The 21,906-nt window shown below is 40.0% G+C and overlaps 1 protein-coding gene and 1 long non-coding RNA gene across 2 annotated transcripts; both read right to left on the bottom strand.

Moving 5' to 3' along the window:
* Positions 1-309: 309 nt before the first annotated feature.
* Positions 310-7,017, bottom strand: LOC121954364 (uncharacterized). The gene is made up of 4 exons (XR_006106569.2): positions 6,679-7,017; positions 3,138-3,189; positions 2,546-2,631; positions 310-578 (listed from the first exon to the last, which is right to left on the bottom strand). It is a non-coding gene; the product is annotated as an uncharacterized LOC121954364 (long non-coding RNA).
* A 2,387-nt stretch (positions 7,018-9,404) lies between these two features.
* klf5a (Kruppel like factor 5a) lies at positions 9,405-20,728 on the bottom strand. The gene is made up of 4 exons (XM_042502739.2): positions 20,356-20,728; positions 17,616-18,735; positions 16,389-16,448; positions 9,405-12,624 (listed from the first exon to the last, which is right to left on the bottom strand). Exons 1-4 carry the CDS (start codon positions 20,518-20,520, stop codon positions 12,446-12,448), a joined length of 1,524 nt encoding a protein of 507 aa, XP_042358673.1. The 5' UTR covers positions 20,521-20,728; the 3' UTR covers positions 9,405-12,445.
* Between the last annotated feature and the right edge of the window lie 1,178 nt (positions 20,729-21,906).

Here is a 21,906-nt window from a genome sequence, read left to right as displayed (position 1 = left end):
TGTGTGTGTGTGTATGTTTCAAGCATGTGTTCAGTGAATGTGTGTAGGTGTTAGGGGATATTTTGGCTGCAGCAGGGGGATTCAGGCATGAGAGAGGCCTTCGTCATATAATGGGATAATGTTTTATCTCATCGGAAGAAAGGAGGAGGGAGGGGGGAGGTAATGAAAAGGGGAAGAGAGGGCTGATTATTTTCATGAAGCAGATCTGGCATGGTTGTCCACCCACAAAACTTTACAACCTGTTTGACGTGTGTGTACAGTACTCACGAACACATGAATATTATTACACAGGGCAGTATTTGCAGGACAGGTTAGGGCAAGCAATAGGAACTTCTTTTCATTATGTAACATCTATTCAGATAGAGAATTATGTGATTATCCTTAAGGAACAAGAGACTGCATGTCTGCCGGTGTGTGCTGCCAGTCCCTTTTAATGTAAGTAATTTTAACGTGTTTAACTGCCTGCATGACACATTGACTTAAAAGTTGTCCACCCATTTGGGCAAACTGGCATGATCATGGGAGTATACTGGACAGGCCCTTTGTAACAGTGTATGAATGTATCTTCCAGGACAGATCTGAAAATACAACACAAAAATCACAACATGTTGTCAGTCAGTTGGCTGGCTAAGGATTTATAAACACACACACACACACACACACACACACACACACACACACACACACACACACACACACACACACCGAGAAAAAAAAGTTATGTAGCCTATATAAATAATATTATTCCAAGGGGTACAAATGATCAATAGAACAAGTGGCAATACATTGCACAGTTATGAAACAACAAGTTAAATCACTATTATCATCACATTTGTCATCTTAATTGTTGTTGCAATCCCCAAAAATAATGTGAGCTATATCTGGCCACAATAATTACATTTTCCTGTGAAATGGAGGTGCTTATGTGTTTCTTGCAGGAAGAAATTGTTGATAACATAGGTCACAACAGTCAAAGGACTTTTGCTGATATTCTCTGGCTAAAATCTGCCGTTAAAATCATAATGAGAATACCTTTATTGTCATTATTCAGGTATGAGAAACAAAATTCAGTTGCTCTGCCCAAGCACAGCTCATAATGAAAATAAAGTACAGCATATTTGTATAGCATCTTTGACTCAAAGTATCTTTACACTACATGTCAGATTCACCCATTCACACACACATTCATACACTGGTGGCCAATGGTGGCTACAAAGGTGCTGCACAAGCTACACACACACCAGTGGCATCAGGAGCACTCTGAGGGTTCAGTGTCTTGCTCAAGGATAATTCAACATGCGGACCAGAAAGAACCATCAGTCTCTCTCTGAGCTACACCTGCCACCAAGGTAGCGGAAAAGCCTGGATTCAACAGTAAAAACTCCTTTGCATTGCTTTTCATGGGGCTATAACACAAATATGACAACATGCAGTCAGAGTTAAAATGAAGTCATTTGTTTAATTTCATTTTTTAAATTAATATAACCCAATCTCACAAATTAGTTAATGTGAGGTGGTTACTGTATAATCTGTGCAAACTGGGGCGAAACTGGAGGGAAACCCTCACAGAAACTGGGGGAACATGTCACAACATGATGCTTGATTGCCAAATTGATATCAGGTGATTTCTGGGTGTTTAGCTCCTGGCTGCAAACCAAACTTCCTTCAGGGAGGTTAGAAACTTGAAAATGATTCTTGTCCCAGTTACATTAGTGTTCATTAAAGCAAAAACCTGAGTGACCAGTTTGAGTCAACAATGACTTCTGAAGAAATTTAATAAGAACTCATGCATGTAGATGTTGGTTAAATAAGTGACTTTAAAATCGCAATGAAATCAAATAAGAGACCTTTTCCAAATCATCTTTTGAGTGTATTGATTTATTTTTATTTTATTTTATTTTTAGATATATTTCTATATATATTTTTTTATATCAATACATCCTTACTGTCTACTTCCTGGAAAATAATGGATCATTTCTGGAGAGAATTAAAGACTCCCAGCAATAAAACCATCACATTTTTCTTAAGTCCTGACCCTCCACGTCTCCTGTAACATAACTACCTCTGTTCTCCACTGCTGCATAATTGTGAATAATGCCTAATTTATGTCCTGCCTGAGCAGAATGTTTCAATTGAATAAATACATCAAGGAATGTCAGATAGTCTCAACAGTCCAGTCTCGCTGGGACTTTAAATTTTGGAATTTGTCTTCCAAAGAATGAGCAATCAGTTATAACAAAACAACTTAACAAAGGCACTATTGTGTTTTATAAGTGTCTGTAACATGGTTTTTTGTTATGACAAGAACTAAAGGTTCCCCCATGAAGATTTACATTGAAACAGACCAAATTAATTCCTAGAATAACACAAAGTACAATCAGGTGGTTAAACACCAGGTTCAACTCATCAGTATTATTCAGACAAGTCAATGACCCTCTACTGCATATCATTTCCCTCAGTCAACAGAAAGTCTCACACTCTCCCATAATACATATTTGATGCTTTACACACTGAAACATCTGATGACATGTTTCTGATTACTCACAGGAGGAGCTGAAGTGGGTGTAATGTGGCATTTTGTGGTGGGAACATACTTTGAAGGATGAAGCAGAGCCTCATGTGGCACTTTGCCTGAAAAGGTCGAGATCAATTAGACTATTAAACACTTTTAAATCAAGACAACTTGTTGGGAAAAAATACACACGTGCATTAAATAAGCATAATTGATGGTTTCAAGATCTCATGTTATATATTTTCCTGAGGTGTAATTTTGTGTACCAGACAGTTTCACGTTCAAAGATAGACATGATTATTATATAAAATTATCATATTTTTTAAACTTGAACCAGAGGTTGAAAAAAAATCTTAAAGCAAGTCTAAAATTTGACCTGCAAGTCTCACGCAAGTCCAATGTCACTGTGATGAGTCAAGCAAGTCTGCTTAAAGTCAAACTAGACAAGTCAAGTCATTGCTCAGATAACAAGTCCCAGTTCACGTCATATGATATTCTGATGATCTGTCAATAAGGTAGCTAAAAGACACATTAATGTACTTTATTTTGGGGTTTTGTAGTGACGGATAAGGTGGGATGTTGTGGCGGTAATGTCACTGATTTTTGAGCAGTAGGCCTTACATACCTCTGTCCTCTTCTCTGCTGGTCTGTTGCATCCTAAATTTGCATGCATTGCACTAGAAAAACAAACAAACCATGGGTCAAAACCAAAGACTGTATAAATAATAGACATAGCTACAATAACATCACCCATTAGTTTGTGGACTGTCATTTCAAAACAAAAATTGTCCATATCTTGGAAGAGAGTGACCATTTGTATACATGAATTAATGAATGTCTAATTCATATAGAAAGAGAACTCTCTTTTTTTGAACAACAGTGCTCTCATTTTAGTTTAGAGCAGTTTGGATTTAGTAACCCACCCCTTTGTTTCATGATCCAAAGCATGGAATAAAAAATGCAAAATGAAAAGGGGTCCATGGCATATATTTTTGGAGAAAACAAACAATTAATACATAAAGAAAATAGGGACCATAAAAGGACCATATTTATGTTCTGATACAGCTTTTCCAATGCATATGTTTTCTATTTTCATTATCAGAAGACTCAAATCTTCTTTAAAAAAGGATGAAATATTCCTTGACTCACTGTAAAAACCTAATTCATGCAGTAGAGGGCTACATTCAGTCTTAATTTGTAATTAGTTATTTAAGCAACTGAGTGTCACATATACAACTCACTGTCATGCTGAACTGAGCGCATGAGCTTCCAGTTATAAGACCAGATGACTAACTGAACAGCAACCACAGGTGCTTCATCGCCCCTAATCTATGAAACCATAAAACATGTGAAAAGACAAGAGCAAACTATCAGCTGTTTGGTCAGGGAGGCGTTCAGAACAGTGCAATACTTAAGGAGTTAGTGGTGAGCAAACAGCTTTGAATAAGTGCATGTATGTGAACGATAAAACAGCCTGTGGACCCTTTTCACGAATCATGATAAGAACTCACAAAAAGGCCTCCACTTCCCCACTTCAAATGTGAAAGCAAAAGGGTTTTCTTGTATCCTCTGAAGCCCCATGCAGGGTGTCACCCTAAGTGTTTAGCAGGTGCAAAGATATTTGCCTGATATGGAGGTAAGCCTAATGGGTTTGTCCTTTGAACCCACTTTACATGCAGAGAAACCTACCCAAGGAATAACTGCGCTGTTGCTTTGGGTGGCTCAAGGCTGTCATATTTGTGCAACTAAATAGTTCAGTTGTTGGCTTTATCAGGTACTGTGTCAAAGACTATTACGCTGGTTTATAGGATTTGTCATCTTTTTCTTTTTAGTCACTGCAGAGTGATGTTAAAACTCCTTGACAACTGACACTTCACTGTTGTGTTTCACATGGTGAGGCACACAGTGATAAAGAATTTGAACTCGAAAAAGTAAATTATTAAAACAGCTTGTGATTGTGAATAAAACAAGACTTCACCCTTCAGAGCAGCAGCTGAAACCGCTTAGGAATATTTTGCTGTCTGAGTTATTATTTCAAGTATTTCATTTTAAAATGAGAGATTACAAAATAACTACTTTGCCGAAAGCGTATTTTAGTTGCCTGCTGACCCTGTTTGATTTGCTGTATGATCGGTGAAGCAATGCTGATTATTTATTATCAGCTGTCATCTCCACTGAATGATGTCAATCATAGGGAGGTAGTGCTAATTCCCCCATGATAAGCCTGATAATAAGACTGAATTGCAATTTCCCTTTATTGTACAACCTGAGAATTACATTTCTTCATGCTGCACACAAAGCTTTTATTTACTCTGTTATTTTTCCAACTGGAGAAACTGTCATCAATGAGTAAGACACTTGATAAAAAAAATACATGAAAAAAAAATTAAAAATATGGCGCATATATACGTCTAGAACAAAGCAACCCAATTACCTGAATAAATTTTGACATTTTATGTTTCTGTTTGGTTAATGTGTGGTTTATTTTAGGCACAAAACATATGGTTACGGTTGGCAAATATCATGTTTAGGTGTAAAACACCCAGTTTTGATGGCACAATCCCGACAGGAGACACGGCAATGTCTTTGTAACAAACAAAACACACAATGCCAGCAAAAATGCAGCAATGTCTCGTTGAAACATAAAAACACACTAACTGGTTGTCAAAAAAACACCTTTAAAAAAGCTATAAAAAAGTCTCTAAAAATGCTATAAAACGAAGTGCCTAGGTGGCACGCCTGCCACTGCTCCCTCCACCTCCGAATGACAGTCAGCTCATATATTACATCACTTAAGAAATGTTAATATGATATATATGACATGTACAAATCTAGTGTTTACAGGGTTTGCGGAAATGTACAATGCCAACTTTTTCTTCTGGCAACTAATCTAGGATACCTCCCTCCTATTCTCTTCGCATTGTGTACATACTGTATATCCTGTTGTTTTGCTCATTACGTACACAGCACACGGCAGAATACACCAGCCAGCTTCCTCTTTTGATTGCCTTGAGCCCCACAAACCAAGCAGTACACCGGGAATACAACCTGACCCACTGAAGATTTACTTTGTGGTAACTTCAACACAAACATAGAAGGAAATATGAACCAGAATATTATCAACTGAAATAATAAAAGTACTCCATAACATACAGCCCCACTTTCTTTTCCCATCACTGAAAGTTGCTTTAATGAAGAAAAAAAATTCCCCTTATTCCACTATGTGTATCACGCTGTATCATATATGTGATGTTTACTCTGAGTAAAATATTAAAGGCCAAGACTCTAAATTCATCCTGACGTATTTGGCATTCATTAAAATGTTGGGATCTCCATTAATATTTACAATAAACTTCTGTGGGTTTCGAAACAATCAAGAAGATCAAGGTTGCTTTAATTGTCTCCCAAACAGAAAGCTGTCTTAGAGTAAAGAAATCACATGTAGCATCAGTTATGGCCGTGATTCATTGAGGGGATACAGTAAAATTAGATTTTGACTCGCGGGCCCTCCATAATAAGATATGTATTATGATAAGGTTAAAATCTTCAGACCTTAAGGTCCTCTTTATTTTACTATGTAATTGGTTTAATGATGCATAATATCAAACAAATTTGCAATCAATCAAACTACAAAGTAAGTGATCTTGGGGTCTCTGCTGTCCCCGCAAATTAACCAAAGTGTTTTTTTATTGTTATGTTATTGTAAGAATTTTGTTAAGAATTTTGTTATGGTTAAGAATTTGGATCCTTGACATGTGCGCACTCAACATACACGACACTAGAAACTGACGGGAGTAGCTGATCATTATACCAAGTCAATAAAAACAATGTCAAAAATGTTACATTTCATTATGGACTCTCTAATGAAAGGCTGGGACACTCAAGTTATTTTACTATATATTTTCATTATAACAAGTAATAAGGATGAAAGGCTGGGACACTCACAGATATTTAATACATGTGGCCGACGCATTAGTAAATTAACAGTTTTAAATATTGTTGTCTTTTTTAAATTAATCTAGTTTTGTTATCTTATGCATTTAGTTAAAAGGGGTTTATATTTTCCAAGACAGCCAAAACCTTTATCATTTGTGCATACACATGGTCTGAGTCAGTGCTGAATTTGTTCTCAGAGTACAAACAAATTCAAGTGACAAAATACTCACGGATCCCAGATCTGTTTGTACACACGTCTGTCTGTTCTGATGTGCTGCAGCTGAGGGTGCAGCCCTGCCTGCAGCCCTGATTGCTGATGTGTGGCACCTGCTCTGATTGCCTGAGTTTGCTTCACTCAGCAGCACCCTTCCTCAGCCAGCCGTCTCTGCAGGAGCACGAGTCTCCTCTCACAACTTTTCCTTTTTGTTTTTCCTTTATTTGATTTATTGAACTTGAAATGTGTATTTAAACTTAATTTCTTCCTTTGTTACTCCCCTTAAACTGGGACTGTGACACTATCGGCACACTTTTTAAATAACATACGTTTTTATCTTTGTGCTTGGGGGAATGTTTTAAATATTTTGAGTCAAAAAGTTCAAGTTAAAGTCGCGGTTCAGTGGTGATGAAGTCCAAAACAGACATTGAACTGCCAACACCCCCCACCCCCACCCCACCCAAATGTCACTGGATGTCACTGGATGTCACTGGTTCAGATGTTGCTGCAGTGTTTGAGCAACTCCCCTATAGCATGTTCTCAATGGAGGACTTAACCCTTTGAGACCTGGAGCAATCTCACTCTTCTAGTGTTGCTTTCGAACACCTTGTACAGGTATTTTAATCTCTGAACCCTGAGAAAACTGGTGCAATTAAAAAAGCAAGGGGGGAAAAAAAGCATCGAGCAACTTTGTAAGAAATGTTTAACAAATTAATAGATTTACAATTTTTTTTTTTTAAAAAACTAGGGAAAAATGTCCAGGGGAAATCTACATAAAAACTATACAATTATCATAATTACATACTTAAAATTTTATTACCAAACTATTTAAAAAATGTAGGCACTTTTTTTTTTACTCATTTCATGTAATTTTCTTTTACTTTTTACATATCTCTTTTTTAGTTGCTAATTGCCACCTTCCCAAGTTTTTCAAAGAAATTGAGCCAATTTGCTGAAGTTTCAAAGAGTTAAAGGTACAGTCCTCTCCCATATAGAGATAAAATATATCTGTATCAGCAGCCACCATGAGGCTCTCATATTTGGTTTCAAACCTCTCTCAATTTCTAACTACCAAACGGTTCACCTGAGGCTACATTTTTGGAAATGAACGTAGCGTCTTGGAGTGAAACCCTCCTTGATTTCTGATATTATCTTTTTAACTTTTTGATAGCATGTCAGCTGTTCTGGTATCTCTTGAATCTCTGATAACAACATGTTCTATTCTGAGAATATTAGGAATGGTTGACTTTGGACTATGTTGACTATGTTGACTATGTGTGTGTGTGTGTGTGTGTGTGTGTGTGTGTGTGTGTGTGTGTGTGTGTGTGTGTGTGTGTGTGTGTGTGTGTGTGTCTATCCGGGCTCCCCGTAGTCCTTCTATTGGTCTTCCGAGTGGGTGGTCTGTTCCAAGAGAGGAGCACTGGAAACATTATACCTACATACACACACACACAGATACAAAGGGAAACTGGGAATCACACCAACGCAGCACAGCAGAGGGTGGAGCAGGCAGGAGCCTTCTTCCAGATGTGTGACATTAATTTAGTTGATCCAAAACATGAACCGGTAGCTCCCACTCACTCATCACCACTGTGTGTGTGTGTGTGTGTGTGTGTGTGTGTGTGTGTGTTTGACATTCATCCTAACTTTTTAATATTCTCACACTCAGAAATACACCTGCAAGCCGACACTTTTATATATTCAGTATAATTTGGAAAAGTTGAGGGAAGAGAGGGAATCAAGATAAGAAAAAGACTGAAATCAAAAAAATCCCCTCTTGAGTTTTAGGTGGAGAGAAAGATGGAGCAGAGGGGACTGAAGGGAGACGAGGTGTGTGATTAAAGAAAAGGGGGAAAAGATGAGGAGCGGAGCAGGTTATGAGAACAGTCTCCACTCTGACCCGAGGAGCTGCGCCCCTGGACTTTCATACAATACTTTCCACCAGGGAGGAGAGGGGGATACGGTGCATGGAAAGACAAAGAGAGGGAGAGAAAATGAAATTAAATCAGAAGAGCGGAGGAGGAGAGGAGATGTAGGAGGACGGAAGTGGTTGATTGGGTCCCCCCAGAGATTCTTTTGTTTAGATTGTTCTGCATTTCACTTCTTTCACTCTCTCCCCTCCACCTCCCTTTTCTCTGACATCTGAGGTAGATTACAACACAGACCCTGGGTCACATTTATGACTTAAATCAAGAACATATGGTGTGTGTGTGTGCGCATGTTTGTACGTCCATTTCGATGCAGTGGGATTCCCCTCCGGTCCCTGAGTGGTGGTCAAATTTATTTTCTTGTTCATTGTCTCTTGCTGAGACATCAAAGAACTATTGTTTATTGATCAGCAAGGGTGCTGCAGGTTACTTGCAGGTCCTGGATGAGAACACTTTGCCTCTCCTCCACATCTTCTCTCCCTTTTTGCTGAAACTTTTAAGCATATCCGCAGTAAAAACCCAGACACAGCGGATCAGCACTTTCATAGAAACATGTTTAGATTTTAAGAGATTATAGTTGTTATGTCTCATTTGTTTCATTTAGGCCCTGACTGGGCTTGTTTTAATGCACCACACACTCTCTATCTGCACAGCATGGCTTATTCTTCAGAAAAAATTTCTTTAATAAAAACCTCATGGACTACAAAAAATAGATGCACCACATACTTTGCCACAACTAAGCCCTGAAATCCCCCCTTTTTTAGCAGGTAAAAGAAGAAATCTCCCCATAAATTTCAGCACAAGAGCCCGTCTGTAAAAGTGTCAGTTGACTTTATTAGGATCGGTTTCACTCAGTTGAAGAAAAAAAACAACTTTTGTCTTTGGAACGTTTACCTAGGAAGAAAACAAATCTACAAAATAAGTTGTTGGAAGGACAATATATAAAACAATGGCATCAAAAAATCTTTGACAAGAAAAACAAAACCAAAAGAAAAACAAAAAGGCTCAAATATTTTTGGATGCAGGGCATTTTCCTCTTTTTGCCCTTTTGTTTACAAAATAATAACAAAAGAGGAAAAAACAAAAAAACAAGAATCAATAGTTATTTACAGTGCATATATTTACATTAAGGCATTTTTGCTGGGGAGAAACATGGTTGATCTGATACAACCCCCACTTCTACACAATCAAATAAATAGTCAGATTTACCATGATACATTACAGTGCTATATTATCTTTATGCTACCTGCAGTGAATGAACAAATACAGTTATAGGCGAAGGCTCAATCACAACATCAAAACGGACATTTGAGAGTATTTTTAAGGACAGGGTCACATTTTTTCAAGTCTGCTTTGAATCAATGCTCTTGTGCATATATAGGGTAAGACGGGGAGAAACTGTCCCTCCTTAAGAACAAAGTCACTTTTACTTATTTGGATCTGAGTTCAGCATTTGCAGGATGATGACGCATAAACCAACACATTGTTGAGAGAAATAAATTGGTGAGTTGCCAATTCTGTTGCAATACCACAAAAATGAAAACCTTTCTCAACCCAGCTGACATAAAAATGTTTGCATTGTATGTTTTTGCAAACAGACACATTATATTTATACATTAATATGTAGTGGATACGTTGAAACTTTTCTCAACAACGCTGTGGTGAAGGTGTGGTTAGATTTAGGCACAAAAAAAAATCACATGGACATGGATAGAAGCCACTGAAAAAGCAGGCACGGGTCGGTGAAAACACCCAGGTCTGGCGGCTCAAATGCCACTGGGAAACTCTGAGTTGTATCAGTGAAAAATACCCAGATTCAGTAGCTCAAACATGGCTGATAATGCTGCAGTTTGCCGCCAAAAATAAGGAGATTCTGTGCCAAAAACAATGGTGGGTCACCAAAAAACAACTGGTGTTGATGGTTTCAAACGGTGGTCTAAAGCTTAGTGGGCGTCTCGCCTAGGTGACTATCCACCTTCCACTCTGCCTCCTTATCGCAATAGTCAGCTTATATATTCTGTCACTTTAGAGACATTGATATGACAAGCATGAAACATGCAAATGAAACATATTTGTGGTTTGCATGAACGTATAATGGAAACATTTCCTTTTGGCAACTGAGCTGTCATGCCCCACTATTGAAGCAACATGCCCTAACCATTAATACAACAAAGTAAAATCCCAATCTATATGAAATGTCAAAATTCAGAGTAGATTTGGCACAATCTTTTCATAATCATCCTCCATCTCACCCTACATTAAAGTTTTTGATGGATGCAGTTGTTCCTCTTGTCCAAACTGACTCAGATGTAACGAGATCTGTTCTTAGACTGATTCAATGAGATGGGGGACAAAATCTTTGTTGTTTTTAAGCAGTTATCTCTCGAGGGACACTTGCAGCAACCAATAACTCTTGCAATGCACATATATGGCCATGTAGTTTAAAGAAAGACTTGAAAAAATGTGACTTTTCTATAAACAAAACATACGTCCATGTTTCGATTGAGTGATAGAGCCAAATCGCAAGTTAGTTGTGTACAGAGTCAGAGCGGGAAAACTCTCAGAGAAAAGACTGACTGTTGGTTCAATTTAAAAAAAGGATGTCTGTGAAGTGGCCTGAGCCGAGCTGTTAAATCACAATGAATGATGGGTAAACCTTGTAATTTTGAAAAGATTTTTTTTCCTCAAGATTTCAATAGATTAAGAAATAAAAATAAACAGCACCATGTGTGTTTAAAAGGACTGTCTACATTGATCACAGCTCTGCTACCACTGAGCACAAACACAAAAATCAGAGAAGGAGGCACTTAATAAGGTGTCGACGATGAAGGTGATACTTTGGTTAAAACATCTGAAAGATTAAAACAGGCTGGATGAGACAGTACATGATGTACAGTAAATGGATTTTAACGACGCTTAATTCAAGCTTGTGCATCAAATACAGTCAAATCTGTTTTAACTGATGAATTCTGGTAAATGTCTACGGGTTACATTTCTCTGGTTGGAAAAGACGACATAAATAATTCATCACCTAATTGCTGCTCTTTAGCAACCATCCACCTTCCTCTGTTTCTCCGTCTCTCCTCTCTCTCTAAAAACAAAAATCTTTCTATCTCTTCATCTCCACCCCTCCCTCATTTTTCCCCCGCACGATCTCTCCTCTCTCCAGAGTATAAATGCCTTCAATTTTTAATATCTGAACAGCAATGATTTGTGTAGCGTTCACAGAGATTCAGTCCAGTGGTGATAATGATTGTTCCAGTGGTGAATGAGATGTAGACGTAGATTACCAATTAGTGCAAACCGAAGGATTTGGTAAAAAAAAAAAAAATCAAACCTGGATATTCCAGTTATATGAACAAACTAACAAACCAAGGAGTAAACAAAGATTTGGCTTGACTAGTTTTGCAAACAACAGCTTCTCCTTTATAAAAAGAAAAAGATGAAGCCTGTTCTATGTTAGGACAGAAATAAAAGATGTACAAGTTTTGAGTTGTAAGTGCTTTCATTCCAGTCGCACAAAATAGTCCAAATGGACTGGAGACACATTTTGGAGCTACCATTTTTCTTTTTGTTATTTTTCTTCTTTGTATTCATCCAAAGAAATTTATACGCGGAGGTTAAGAGACCAGAAACTTCATCTGGCCGTTATCTTTTGTACTTTACAACCTCCGAGATGTCCCACTCTGAGTTAAGAGCAACACGTTTGTTAGGCTATCGTACCGGATAGCAGCACCAGGAGCAGCTGTGGTGTCGTCAGGCAGCTTGTAACGTTGTTGTGGGAGATGGAGTGAGTGCTTTATGTGTGTCAAGATAGTGCTTGTGTATTTGTAGTGTTTGTGTGTGCAAACGCTGCTAGTTCTGGTGTCTCTTCATGTGCAGGGCGAGGTGGTCGGATCGGGAGAAGGAGCGCGAGCAGACGGCGCACTGGAAGGGTTTGGCGCCCGTGTGCTTCCGGAAATGACGTGTCAGCTCATCAGATCGAGCAAAACGCCAGTCACAGCTGTCCCACGTGCACCTGTACGGCTTCTCACCTGCAGGACGGGAGTAAAGAGAAAATCTGAGTCAGTGCAGCTGTTCTCTGCGAAAAAACAAAAAGCAAACAGTAGCTCCAGCACTAAAACAGCAGAGATGTGTCAATGTGTGATTACAAGAACTGATGACACTGATTATTATTAAAACAGACACAAATTCCCTGCGTTACATGACTCACACAGTTGGGTGGAGGAACTGGGAAAACAGGCTTCACAAAAAAATCCAGCTAGAGTCATAACGCTGTCACAGGCATTCATCAAGCACACACGCTGCACAAGTTTCCCACGACCAACACGATGCATTGTCTGCCTTTGCCTCTGTGCCTTTCTCATTGACGGATGTTGTCTGTCTCTCTCTGTCACTCTGTCATTCCAATAATGTTTAGCTGCAGCCACAGGCACTTTGTGAAAACTAGTGTGACCTGTCTCCTGCAGCCCTGTCTCTGTCTCAGGCCCAACCGTCCACCCTGTGATGCACAACCACCAACCCAGGTTCAGTCGCCCAAAGGTGGGATTAAAGGATTTATTCAGCCAGTAGTATCTAGCCATGCAGATGATTTGGGTTTTATTGGTCCAGGTTTTGAGATATCTGCCTCTGACATTTCTGCTGCCACCCAAACACAGCACAGGTGAATTTGAATTTGAAAGGAAAAGGAATTTAATAACATGAGTACATTACACCCTAAAAACAAGACTTTACAGGAAACACAGGTATGGAACTTTGTCACTGTGGTTAGCTTTGTTTGGTGAAAAAATAATGCTTAAAGGGTGGGTCTGTTATTTTTTGTCTTTTAAAGAATTTTATATTTTATATAACATAATACTGTAGTGGTTTTTCTTTTGTATTCATATTTGTACATTCAAATTTTGGCTGAGGTTGCATCAAAATGCTTTTTTCCCAAGCCATTCTAAAAACGTTTTAATGTGAAACCTGATGAAGCTTTCTGCGTGATGACGTTGCTACACATAAACTCCTCTGCCAGCTTAATGAGCCAAGTCTTGTTTGAGAAGTATCAATCTTCCAAATAAGCTTTATTCCTCTAACTGTCACAGAAGCTGAACAACGTACTGTTTTCCAGGACAACAAAATGTAAATTTTGTATGATGTTTTGTTTGTAACATTGCAAACTGTTTTGCTTTTAAATAAAATAATAAACTAAACTTAACTGAACTACTGCTAAGGATGCCACACAAGTTAAGACAAGATGTAGTCACACAATAGCACAAACAAACAAGAGGCCGCTTTAGACCAGCAATATAACGGCTTCAGCTCCCCATTGGAAAGGGCTTTCTTGGGGAAGGTAGAGGAGTGAAAATATTACTCTGACTATGGATTAGTATCTTAGATTACCCCATTTTATAAAATCCAAACTAACCCTTTCAGTTACTATTAATATTATTACTATTATTATTGTTGTTGTTGTTTTTGTTGTTAGTGGGTGGTTCCTGCTGTAAAACCTGGACAAACAATAAGTTCACTTTCAAGATATATGGCCAGTTTTGTAAGGAATTTGATTCTTACTTAGCAAAATTTTCTCCTTTTTTTCTTTGGTTTGTCTCCTTTTTTTGTCCTTTTATTTGGATTTTAAAGGTCGGGTGAGATAAACTCCTAGTTCAAGTTATCAAATGTGTTTGCTTGTCTGTGAAATTGATTAAAGAGTGTTCTGAATGTGAGCCGCAATGCTGTATGAGCAGATTTTAATGGAATCTAATGGAAACTGGGCTGTCTGGTTGGTTGTTTTTTCTTCTTCTTCTTCTTCTTCTCCTCCTTTTGAACACCAATTTTACATATTTCTAATAATCAAAAACAGGGTAAAATATATTTAGACTTCTCCTGCAAATCGCAAACATTAATTCAACAAGAGTGTGTTTTTCCAGAAAGAATGTCCCCCTAACTGCATAGTCAACAGACATCGCTAGTAAGTTTCCGTTGGAACTACTCCTGAAAAATGTTGACAAATTTGTGTATGCGGCTTATTCAGACTAATATTACATCAGTTTTTTTTGGGGGGGGGGGGGGTAGTTAAATCGTTTAAATGTGATATTTCAAAGCTCTATGCCACATAAATATAATTCCATTAACCTCATTAAACTGGGGTGGAAGCATCAAAATCAAAAATCAAAATGTAGATCTCAAAACCCGGACAATAAAACCCAAACTATCTGCCTGCTGGATACCATTAGAGCAAAGTGAAAAAGTGTGATTTTTTTTTCTATTTGGGCGAACCACCCCTTTAAACAAGCACAGCATGTTCTGCAGCATCACTAAAACAACAACCGCAATCCTGTTACGAAATTAACCACATCGCCGCCAAACTTGATAACACACAGACACACACTCTCTCTCACACACACACACACACACACACACCTGAAGCTGAACACAATGAGGAGAGACAAAGAAAAGACAGAAAAAAAGAGTGAACTGGGAGGAGTGTTCAGTTCTCTCAAACACACGAACCATGCGCACACACACACACACACACACACACACACACACACACACACACACAGACAAACACACACACAGACAGACACACAAACAATCAGGGTAATGGATGTTGATGGAGATTAGAGTGGGAACTCCCACGGGGACCCAAACGCATTAGGAATCATCTCATACAGATTACTGACAGGTATGTGTGGATGTGTGTGTGTGTGTGTGTGTGTGTGTGTGTGTGTGTGTGTGTGTGTGTGTGTGTGTATGTGTGAGTGTGTGTGTGTGAGTGCGTATTCAAGCAGCTGAATAAGAGAAGTAGAACGAGTTACAGACAAAGATAGAAATAGGGAGGAGGGGTTGAAGGTGGGAGGATTGCACAAAGCAGAGAAGAGGATGATTAGATGAATGAAAGCGATAGGAGGAATAAAAATGGGAGAAAATAACTAAGCGAGACTGACAAAAGCAGCAGAGAGGATAAGGAAGTTGCTGCTACATCCCTCTTTACGTGTTGCGTCCTCATCTTGTGGTCTATGATAACTGCAATAACCACAATCAGCCTGCAGCATGAATGACGCCAGATCTAATTGTCGTGTCATGTTCCCAAAAGTGAAATGCGAGGCACGCACACCCACAGCGATGTTCTGAACAAGCAGCTCAGAATCATAAGTGAACAAAACTCTGGGTCGTAAAAGTGGTGAGAGTGAGTCGTGTGTGTGTGTGTGTGTGTGTGTGTATCCAGATGAGCGAGGAATGTGTAGATATCAACAGAAGCTTTGTTGTGTTAGCTGGAGTGAGGTGGGGCCCAACACCTAAGCGCTTGTTTGTTGACTTTGCTTATCCAAAACTAATAGTTCAAATCTAAAATGTGAGAGAGGATTGAGAGAAAGAAAAGGGACGCAGTGATGGCTGAAGCCGAGATATTAGGAACAAGACGATCTAAGATATTTTTGTATCCGCGGATCTTGTATATATTTATAGTGGGGAAACAAGCCACACAAGCACATTAAAGCATTTTAAACGTCGATGTCTGAACAGGCACCAGGGGAGAGATGGCACCGTACGTCTCGCGCTGACCACATAGTCTGAGAGTCATCCCCCTGGCAGAAGTGTGTCACTTCCACCTGTTTTGATGGAATAGTATATTGGGCAGAGGATGGGAATGGGGTAGGATACATTTACACACACATGCCAGGAACACAACACTCTGCCTAGCAACACGGTGCCAGTGCAGATACCGAAATACGAGTCCTGCGTGGGCAGCGACATTTTTTTGTCCCCCCACCCCCGTTTTAAAAAAGCGGCATTAATTAGAGGAATGTCTTACCCGTGTGAGTCCTGAGGTGGGCTTTCAGATGGGACGACTTGGTGTAGACCTTCTTGCAGCCTGATGACAGACAGGGAGATAAACACAAACAGGAGGTTTAATTCAAATCATTCATCTGTCAGATATGGATTCACCCCATAAACTGAGCTGTGGTGTGGAAGAAATGTGAACTAATGAGGAACAGAAGCTGTTTTAGAATGAGATATAGTTAAAGTTTTTTTTTTTTTTAAGTAAACAAGACTGTGTGAAAAAGTTACTCTTATTTGGTACTAAAGCTATTTCAATTTTCCGCTGAAAAACTTCTGTTCAATGACTTGTTGGTTTGACATAAAAAAATGAGATATTTTGAGTTCATGATGACTTAAACTTTTACTCATTATGTTATGCACAATATCAAGATTACAATGTCAAAAAATAAAGGTATTGGGACTTTTAATGATTTAGAAAGTCATCCTCCAGATTTATTCATACTTTAAATAAGGAAATATTTCATGTATTACAACGATCAAACAGCTGCAACAGTGTGACTAATACCCTCATGGCTAAAGTGTGGATGCATCCTCGTGCGGATATGATGGATCTGATCCATCTGACTCGAAAGAAGTCGGACGTGTGGTAACACGCTGCAGGAGGCTCCGCTTAAGCCTATTTTACACGCTGCCACAGGCTGGTTGACATTACATGTCCTACAAGTAGCTGCACATCGTAAAACTGAAATCAGAGCCAACTATCTAAAGTGTGACTGTATGCAACAGAAAAAAATATAAAGTGATTCAAGGAGAGCATCTCTCTAATTAAAACACCCACACACATAACAATGCACAGGTTCATTTCACAATCATAACGCTGATGACTTTAAAGCCACAACAATGTGTGAGAGCTCCAGCTGACAGTGCCCGAGTCATTGTGAGATGATAAATGCAATGTAGGTTTTTCAAGCAGACAGTTAATTGAAAGGCAGTGATTGATGTTCTCCTCTGCCAAAATATTTTAATTCCAGTGCAGCGTGAGCTCTGCATGGCTGTAGTACAAACTGTGACTCATAGGCCTGGGAAAGTCATTCCGACACAACATATAATTTTTTAAAAATGCACGGGCATCTTAAAATAAAGCTGTTTTTTTTTAAGGGTGACCGGATAGTCATCTGACCACAGCCATGCACTCAACAGTGACAAGAATGCATATACAGTGTGTTTATGCAGCGTGTACCTGTGTCATTGCTCTAACCTGGGTAATCACAGTGGTGGATCCGTCGTTTCTCTAAGTCGGGGTTGTTCCTCCGGTTGTAGCGGGCAGGCACGGTGGTCTGAGCTGGGGTTGGTGCTGGGGTTGTTGCAGGTGCTTGGGGAAGGCCTGCTGCTTGGCCCGGGACTGGCGTGGGACCTGTAGTGAGCGGCAAAGCTAAGCTGCCTGGTCCCGGGCCGGGTCCGAGTCCAGGGGTGCTACCTGCCAACTTGGATGCGATGGTGGCTGCATATGAGGGCGGAGGAGACATGGTGTGCAGCAGCTCCTTCTGCCTGTCAGGGCTGCCGGGCTCCGAGCTTGGCGGAGAGGGCGGAAGGTAGGGCACCTGCTGCTGGAGGAAATGGGGATGCGCCTGAGCGTGAGGATGTGTGTACGCCCTGCCGCCCATGCCGCAGTAGGAAGGCTTAGCGGTCTGCTCTTGTTGAGATGCAGAAGAGGCTACGGGCAAATCATGGAAAGGTGTGTGGATTGTGGAAGTGGAAGTGTGTTGTATCTGCTGATGATGATGCTGATGCTGCGGCTCCATACCATTGCCATGGTGATGGTCCAAGCCGGAGTTTAGTAGCTGAAACAGCGAGCCGCTGTTGTCATGGTGGTGGAGAGCATGCTGATCAAACTGAGATGACATTTCCTGTTTGATGAACACTTCTGGCACTGATTCTTCTCCGCGGCTGCCTCCCGACTGGTTAAAAACACTAGTGAAGTCTGGTAACCCTGTTAACGTCATGTTTATGGCTGAGGTTTCCATGGCAATAGTGCCAGGGCCATGTCCAGATGTGCTGCAGCTACTGGTGGGTGTCGTGTTGGGGCAGTGCAGCTGGATGTTGGGGGAGAAACACGGGGAGACCGATTCTGTTTTGATCTGGGTGAGACCTGTTTGGTTCTGGTGCTGAGGGGGGCGCACCTGCTGACATAAACCCATCCTCACGTAGGCAGCGTCAGGGAGGTAAAGATTCATGTTGAGGGTGTAGGGAGCCCCAGCGTGATCGCCAGTGAAGAACTGATCCAGCGTGCTGTCTCTCTGGGACTTCTGCTGGCTGTCTGCATGAGCTGGGAGAGGAAGAGACTGAGGGGAGAGATACCTGTCCATCTCACACTTCGCCTGTTGAAAAAAAAGACAACAAGAAACATTTTTGGTCTTCACTTTGGTTAAATTGAATTAAGTGTATTTTCTTCTTTGAAAACCCACCGCACCTGTTAGGCATCAAACTATTTTAAGTTCCAGATTTAAAAACTTTTCACACATTTTGTGACAAAGTTACAAGATTACAATGTCAAAAAAGGTCATTAGGAATTTGAAGATACAGAAAGACATCTGTCATATTTATTCACACTTTAAATATGGAAATACGTCATATATTGCAGTGATCAAACAGCTGCAGTATTGTGACTAATATCCACATGGGAAAGCGTGGATGAGTGTTGATGAAAAGACAGCAAGAAACACTTTTGGTCTTAAAGTTCACTTTGGAGAAATTAAACGTATCCAGCTTGGACCTGCTCCTCGTGAGCCACCATGAAGCTATTCTGGGGCGCTATTTTGAGAAGACAAAGGTTTGATAGCACAGTCACCGCTAAAACATTTATCAAGTAGTCATCAATAGGCAGTTGCCACATTCCCTCTCTGGCTGCAAGGCTGAACTCAAAAACCCACCAGCTGTGAGGCCAACAGTTGAGAATCAGGCCGTGGAAATTGCATCTAAAATGTGTTTGTGCTAAAATGCTGGATATTGTTGCTTCACGCTGCCTGTGTGGCTAATTTTGCTGTTTGTTGCTGCTGTGTTGTTGTTTTGTACTGGTTGTTTGTTTTGTTGCTCTGTAGGACTTGTGTTCTGTCTTAAGAATTCTTGTTTGTTTTTCTGTCTTTATGGTGTCCTGCTGTCTTCATCATGTGAATTTTATCATTTTATAGACTTCAAAACATCTTGCCAAAGGACCACAGTTGAAAATTAGTCAGCTGACCAACACTGCCACATTTACACAAATGTTTATTAATGTGACTCGTCCTAATTAACAAAATAAATTAAATGAAATAATACCTCTCACAATAAATCATTAGGAAATGTGAACATCTGCAGTTATGAGATCAGAATATAGAAGCAGCCTATCATACTGGCATCCCAAGCGAGCAACTTCATGTCAAACAATACCTTGTTCATGCTGTTTTGTGGTCTAATTCCTGTGAATCTGAAGGCGGGCATAAAAGTTAGAGAAGCCCTGCAGCAGAGGATGAAACAGCAACATGAAAGGGAATGGGGAAACACCCATGCCTCCCTGCAGCAGTAGCAGCAGCAGCAGCAGCAGCAGTCTGGGGATGGGCTGCTATTTCTAGGCTCCTGATCCTACCAGCTGTTAGATCGCACTCTGCTGCACAAGTTTCCTGCTAACTGAGGGGACAAAGTTGCCGGGAGCTTTCTGTCCGAGGCTGGAGTCAGTTGTTGTCAGCGTGGTATGATGGTGAGAGGGGGGGAGAGGAGACCAACAACTGGTGGCCAACTGGCTGGCACAGAAAACATGCGGTGAATGCAGGCGGAGCAGCTCGGCTTCACGTCCAGCTGGTTGCAGCCTGTTTGCTTAAAACAGCAAATAGTGCAATAATCACGCAGCTTGGGCCGATTGAAATTTGGAGGCCAGATTAAAAAAAAAACAACAACCTGGATCTACAACCGATCTGCCACGCCCATTCAATGAAATACATCACTAATGTGAAAAGTCGATTTACCTGCGTGTAGTCATTTTGTCCAGCCTTGTCTGTGTCTGTGATCTTGCAGTCCAAGCCGAACAACGCCGAGTCCTCCAGGGGAAATCCGGCGGGCAGAGTCGCCTTCTGCAGCGGATAGAAGGGATCCTCCTGCCCGCCGCCGCTCATCGCGAGTGTCGCGGCCATGAAGCTCCGACGCAGCGCCGCAAAATGCCTTCTCGTCCAAAAGGGAGGATGCTTACAGCGGAGTGGTGCTAAGGAGAGGAGCCGACGAGGTGTAACAGTGCGTTTGGTGGAGTTGTTGGAGTTGTGCCTGTCTGTTCACATCTCCTTTACTTATTTCATCCCTCCACCGGCCCACAGACACTTTTCTATCTCCTGCTCGAAGGGCGGGGCGGCCCCGTGTAAATACAGCACATGCACCGCCCACCAAAACCTTTAAAAAGGCTTTGATCATTCATTCACCGGCCACCGCCCTACGCTCCATCTACATACACCGACAACAGTGTCGTCAAGTGTGCACAGGACCAGTCACACACACAGCCAGAGAGGAAGTGAAGGTTACACTCACCTAAAACAGCATTTTAAAACACATTTTCCCCACTTTGCTGGTCTCTCCTCATATAAAATTATACATATTAATAATAGAGAGAAATTTCATAGAAAACATCATGAAATTCTAGAAATAACATTTTGTTTCTCCCTGAGTTAGCCTGTATTTGCCACCACGTCACTACATCAAGGATGGAGAGTAACTAATTACAGTACCTTACTTGAGTATTTCCTTTTCGTGCCACTTTATACACTAAAATCTAAAAGTTTATCTTAAAATAATGTGCTAATGTGACCCTGACAGATTTACTGTCCTTGTGAAACAGGTGAGTGTATGTGGGAAGATGCACTCTCATAGTAATGTCTTTGTCTTTTAATATTTGATAAAATTTGATTTCTCTTGATATTTCTTGTAGTTGCTGCCTGGAGAGTGCCATTTTCAAGCCCCTGGAGGGGGCTTTGGGCAATTCTCCTTCATATTCTTTTTTTTATTATGTATTATTATATATATTTTCAATATTCATATGTGGAAATAAAGTAATGAAATGAAACTGATTGCCTTGAAAAAGGAAAGTAAATATAACTACAGATCTTAATTGCTGTGTATTTTATATCTTAGTATTAAGCTTACTTGCAATTTAGCTGTATTTACTTAATTTTGTGAAGTTGTTGCAACTTAAAAATGACACAACCTTTTTGTTTAACATGTTAAAGAAAATACAAATATGACTGACTAGTATGCAACCAGCAGAATATAGATGTATAGCATAGTATACTTGATTTGCAGAAGTTGCAAACACTTGGAAAGATTGATTTAATCAAACTGTTTATTTTTAAGTTGCAACAACTTTGCAATATTAAGTAAATGTAACTAAATTTGAAGAAAACATAAGCTAAACTATATTAGATATAAAGTAAACATTGATTAGAATTATTAGTTATATTAACTTACATTTTTCAAGGAAGTCATTTTACTAGATTTGTTTTTTTAAAGTTAAGTCAATTTCTCAGATTTAACAG

This window comes from Plectropomus leopardus, chromosome 13 (assembly GCF_026936395.1).
Source record: "Plectropomus leopardus strain MGB_pleo_1.0 chromosome 13, ASM2693639v1, whole genome shotgun sequence".
Classification (NCBI taxonomy): domain Eukaryota; kingdom Metazoa; phylum Chordata; class Actinopteri; order Perciformes; family Serranidae; genus Plectropomus; species Plectropomus leopardus.
This window is presented reverse-complemented; position numbering and strand designations above follow the sequence as displayed.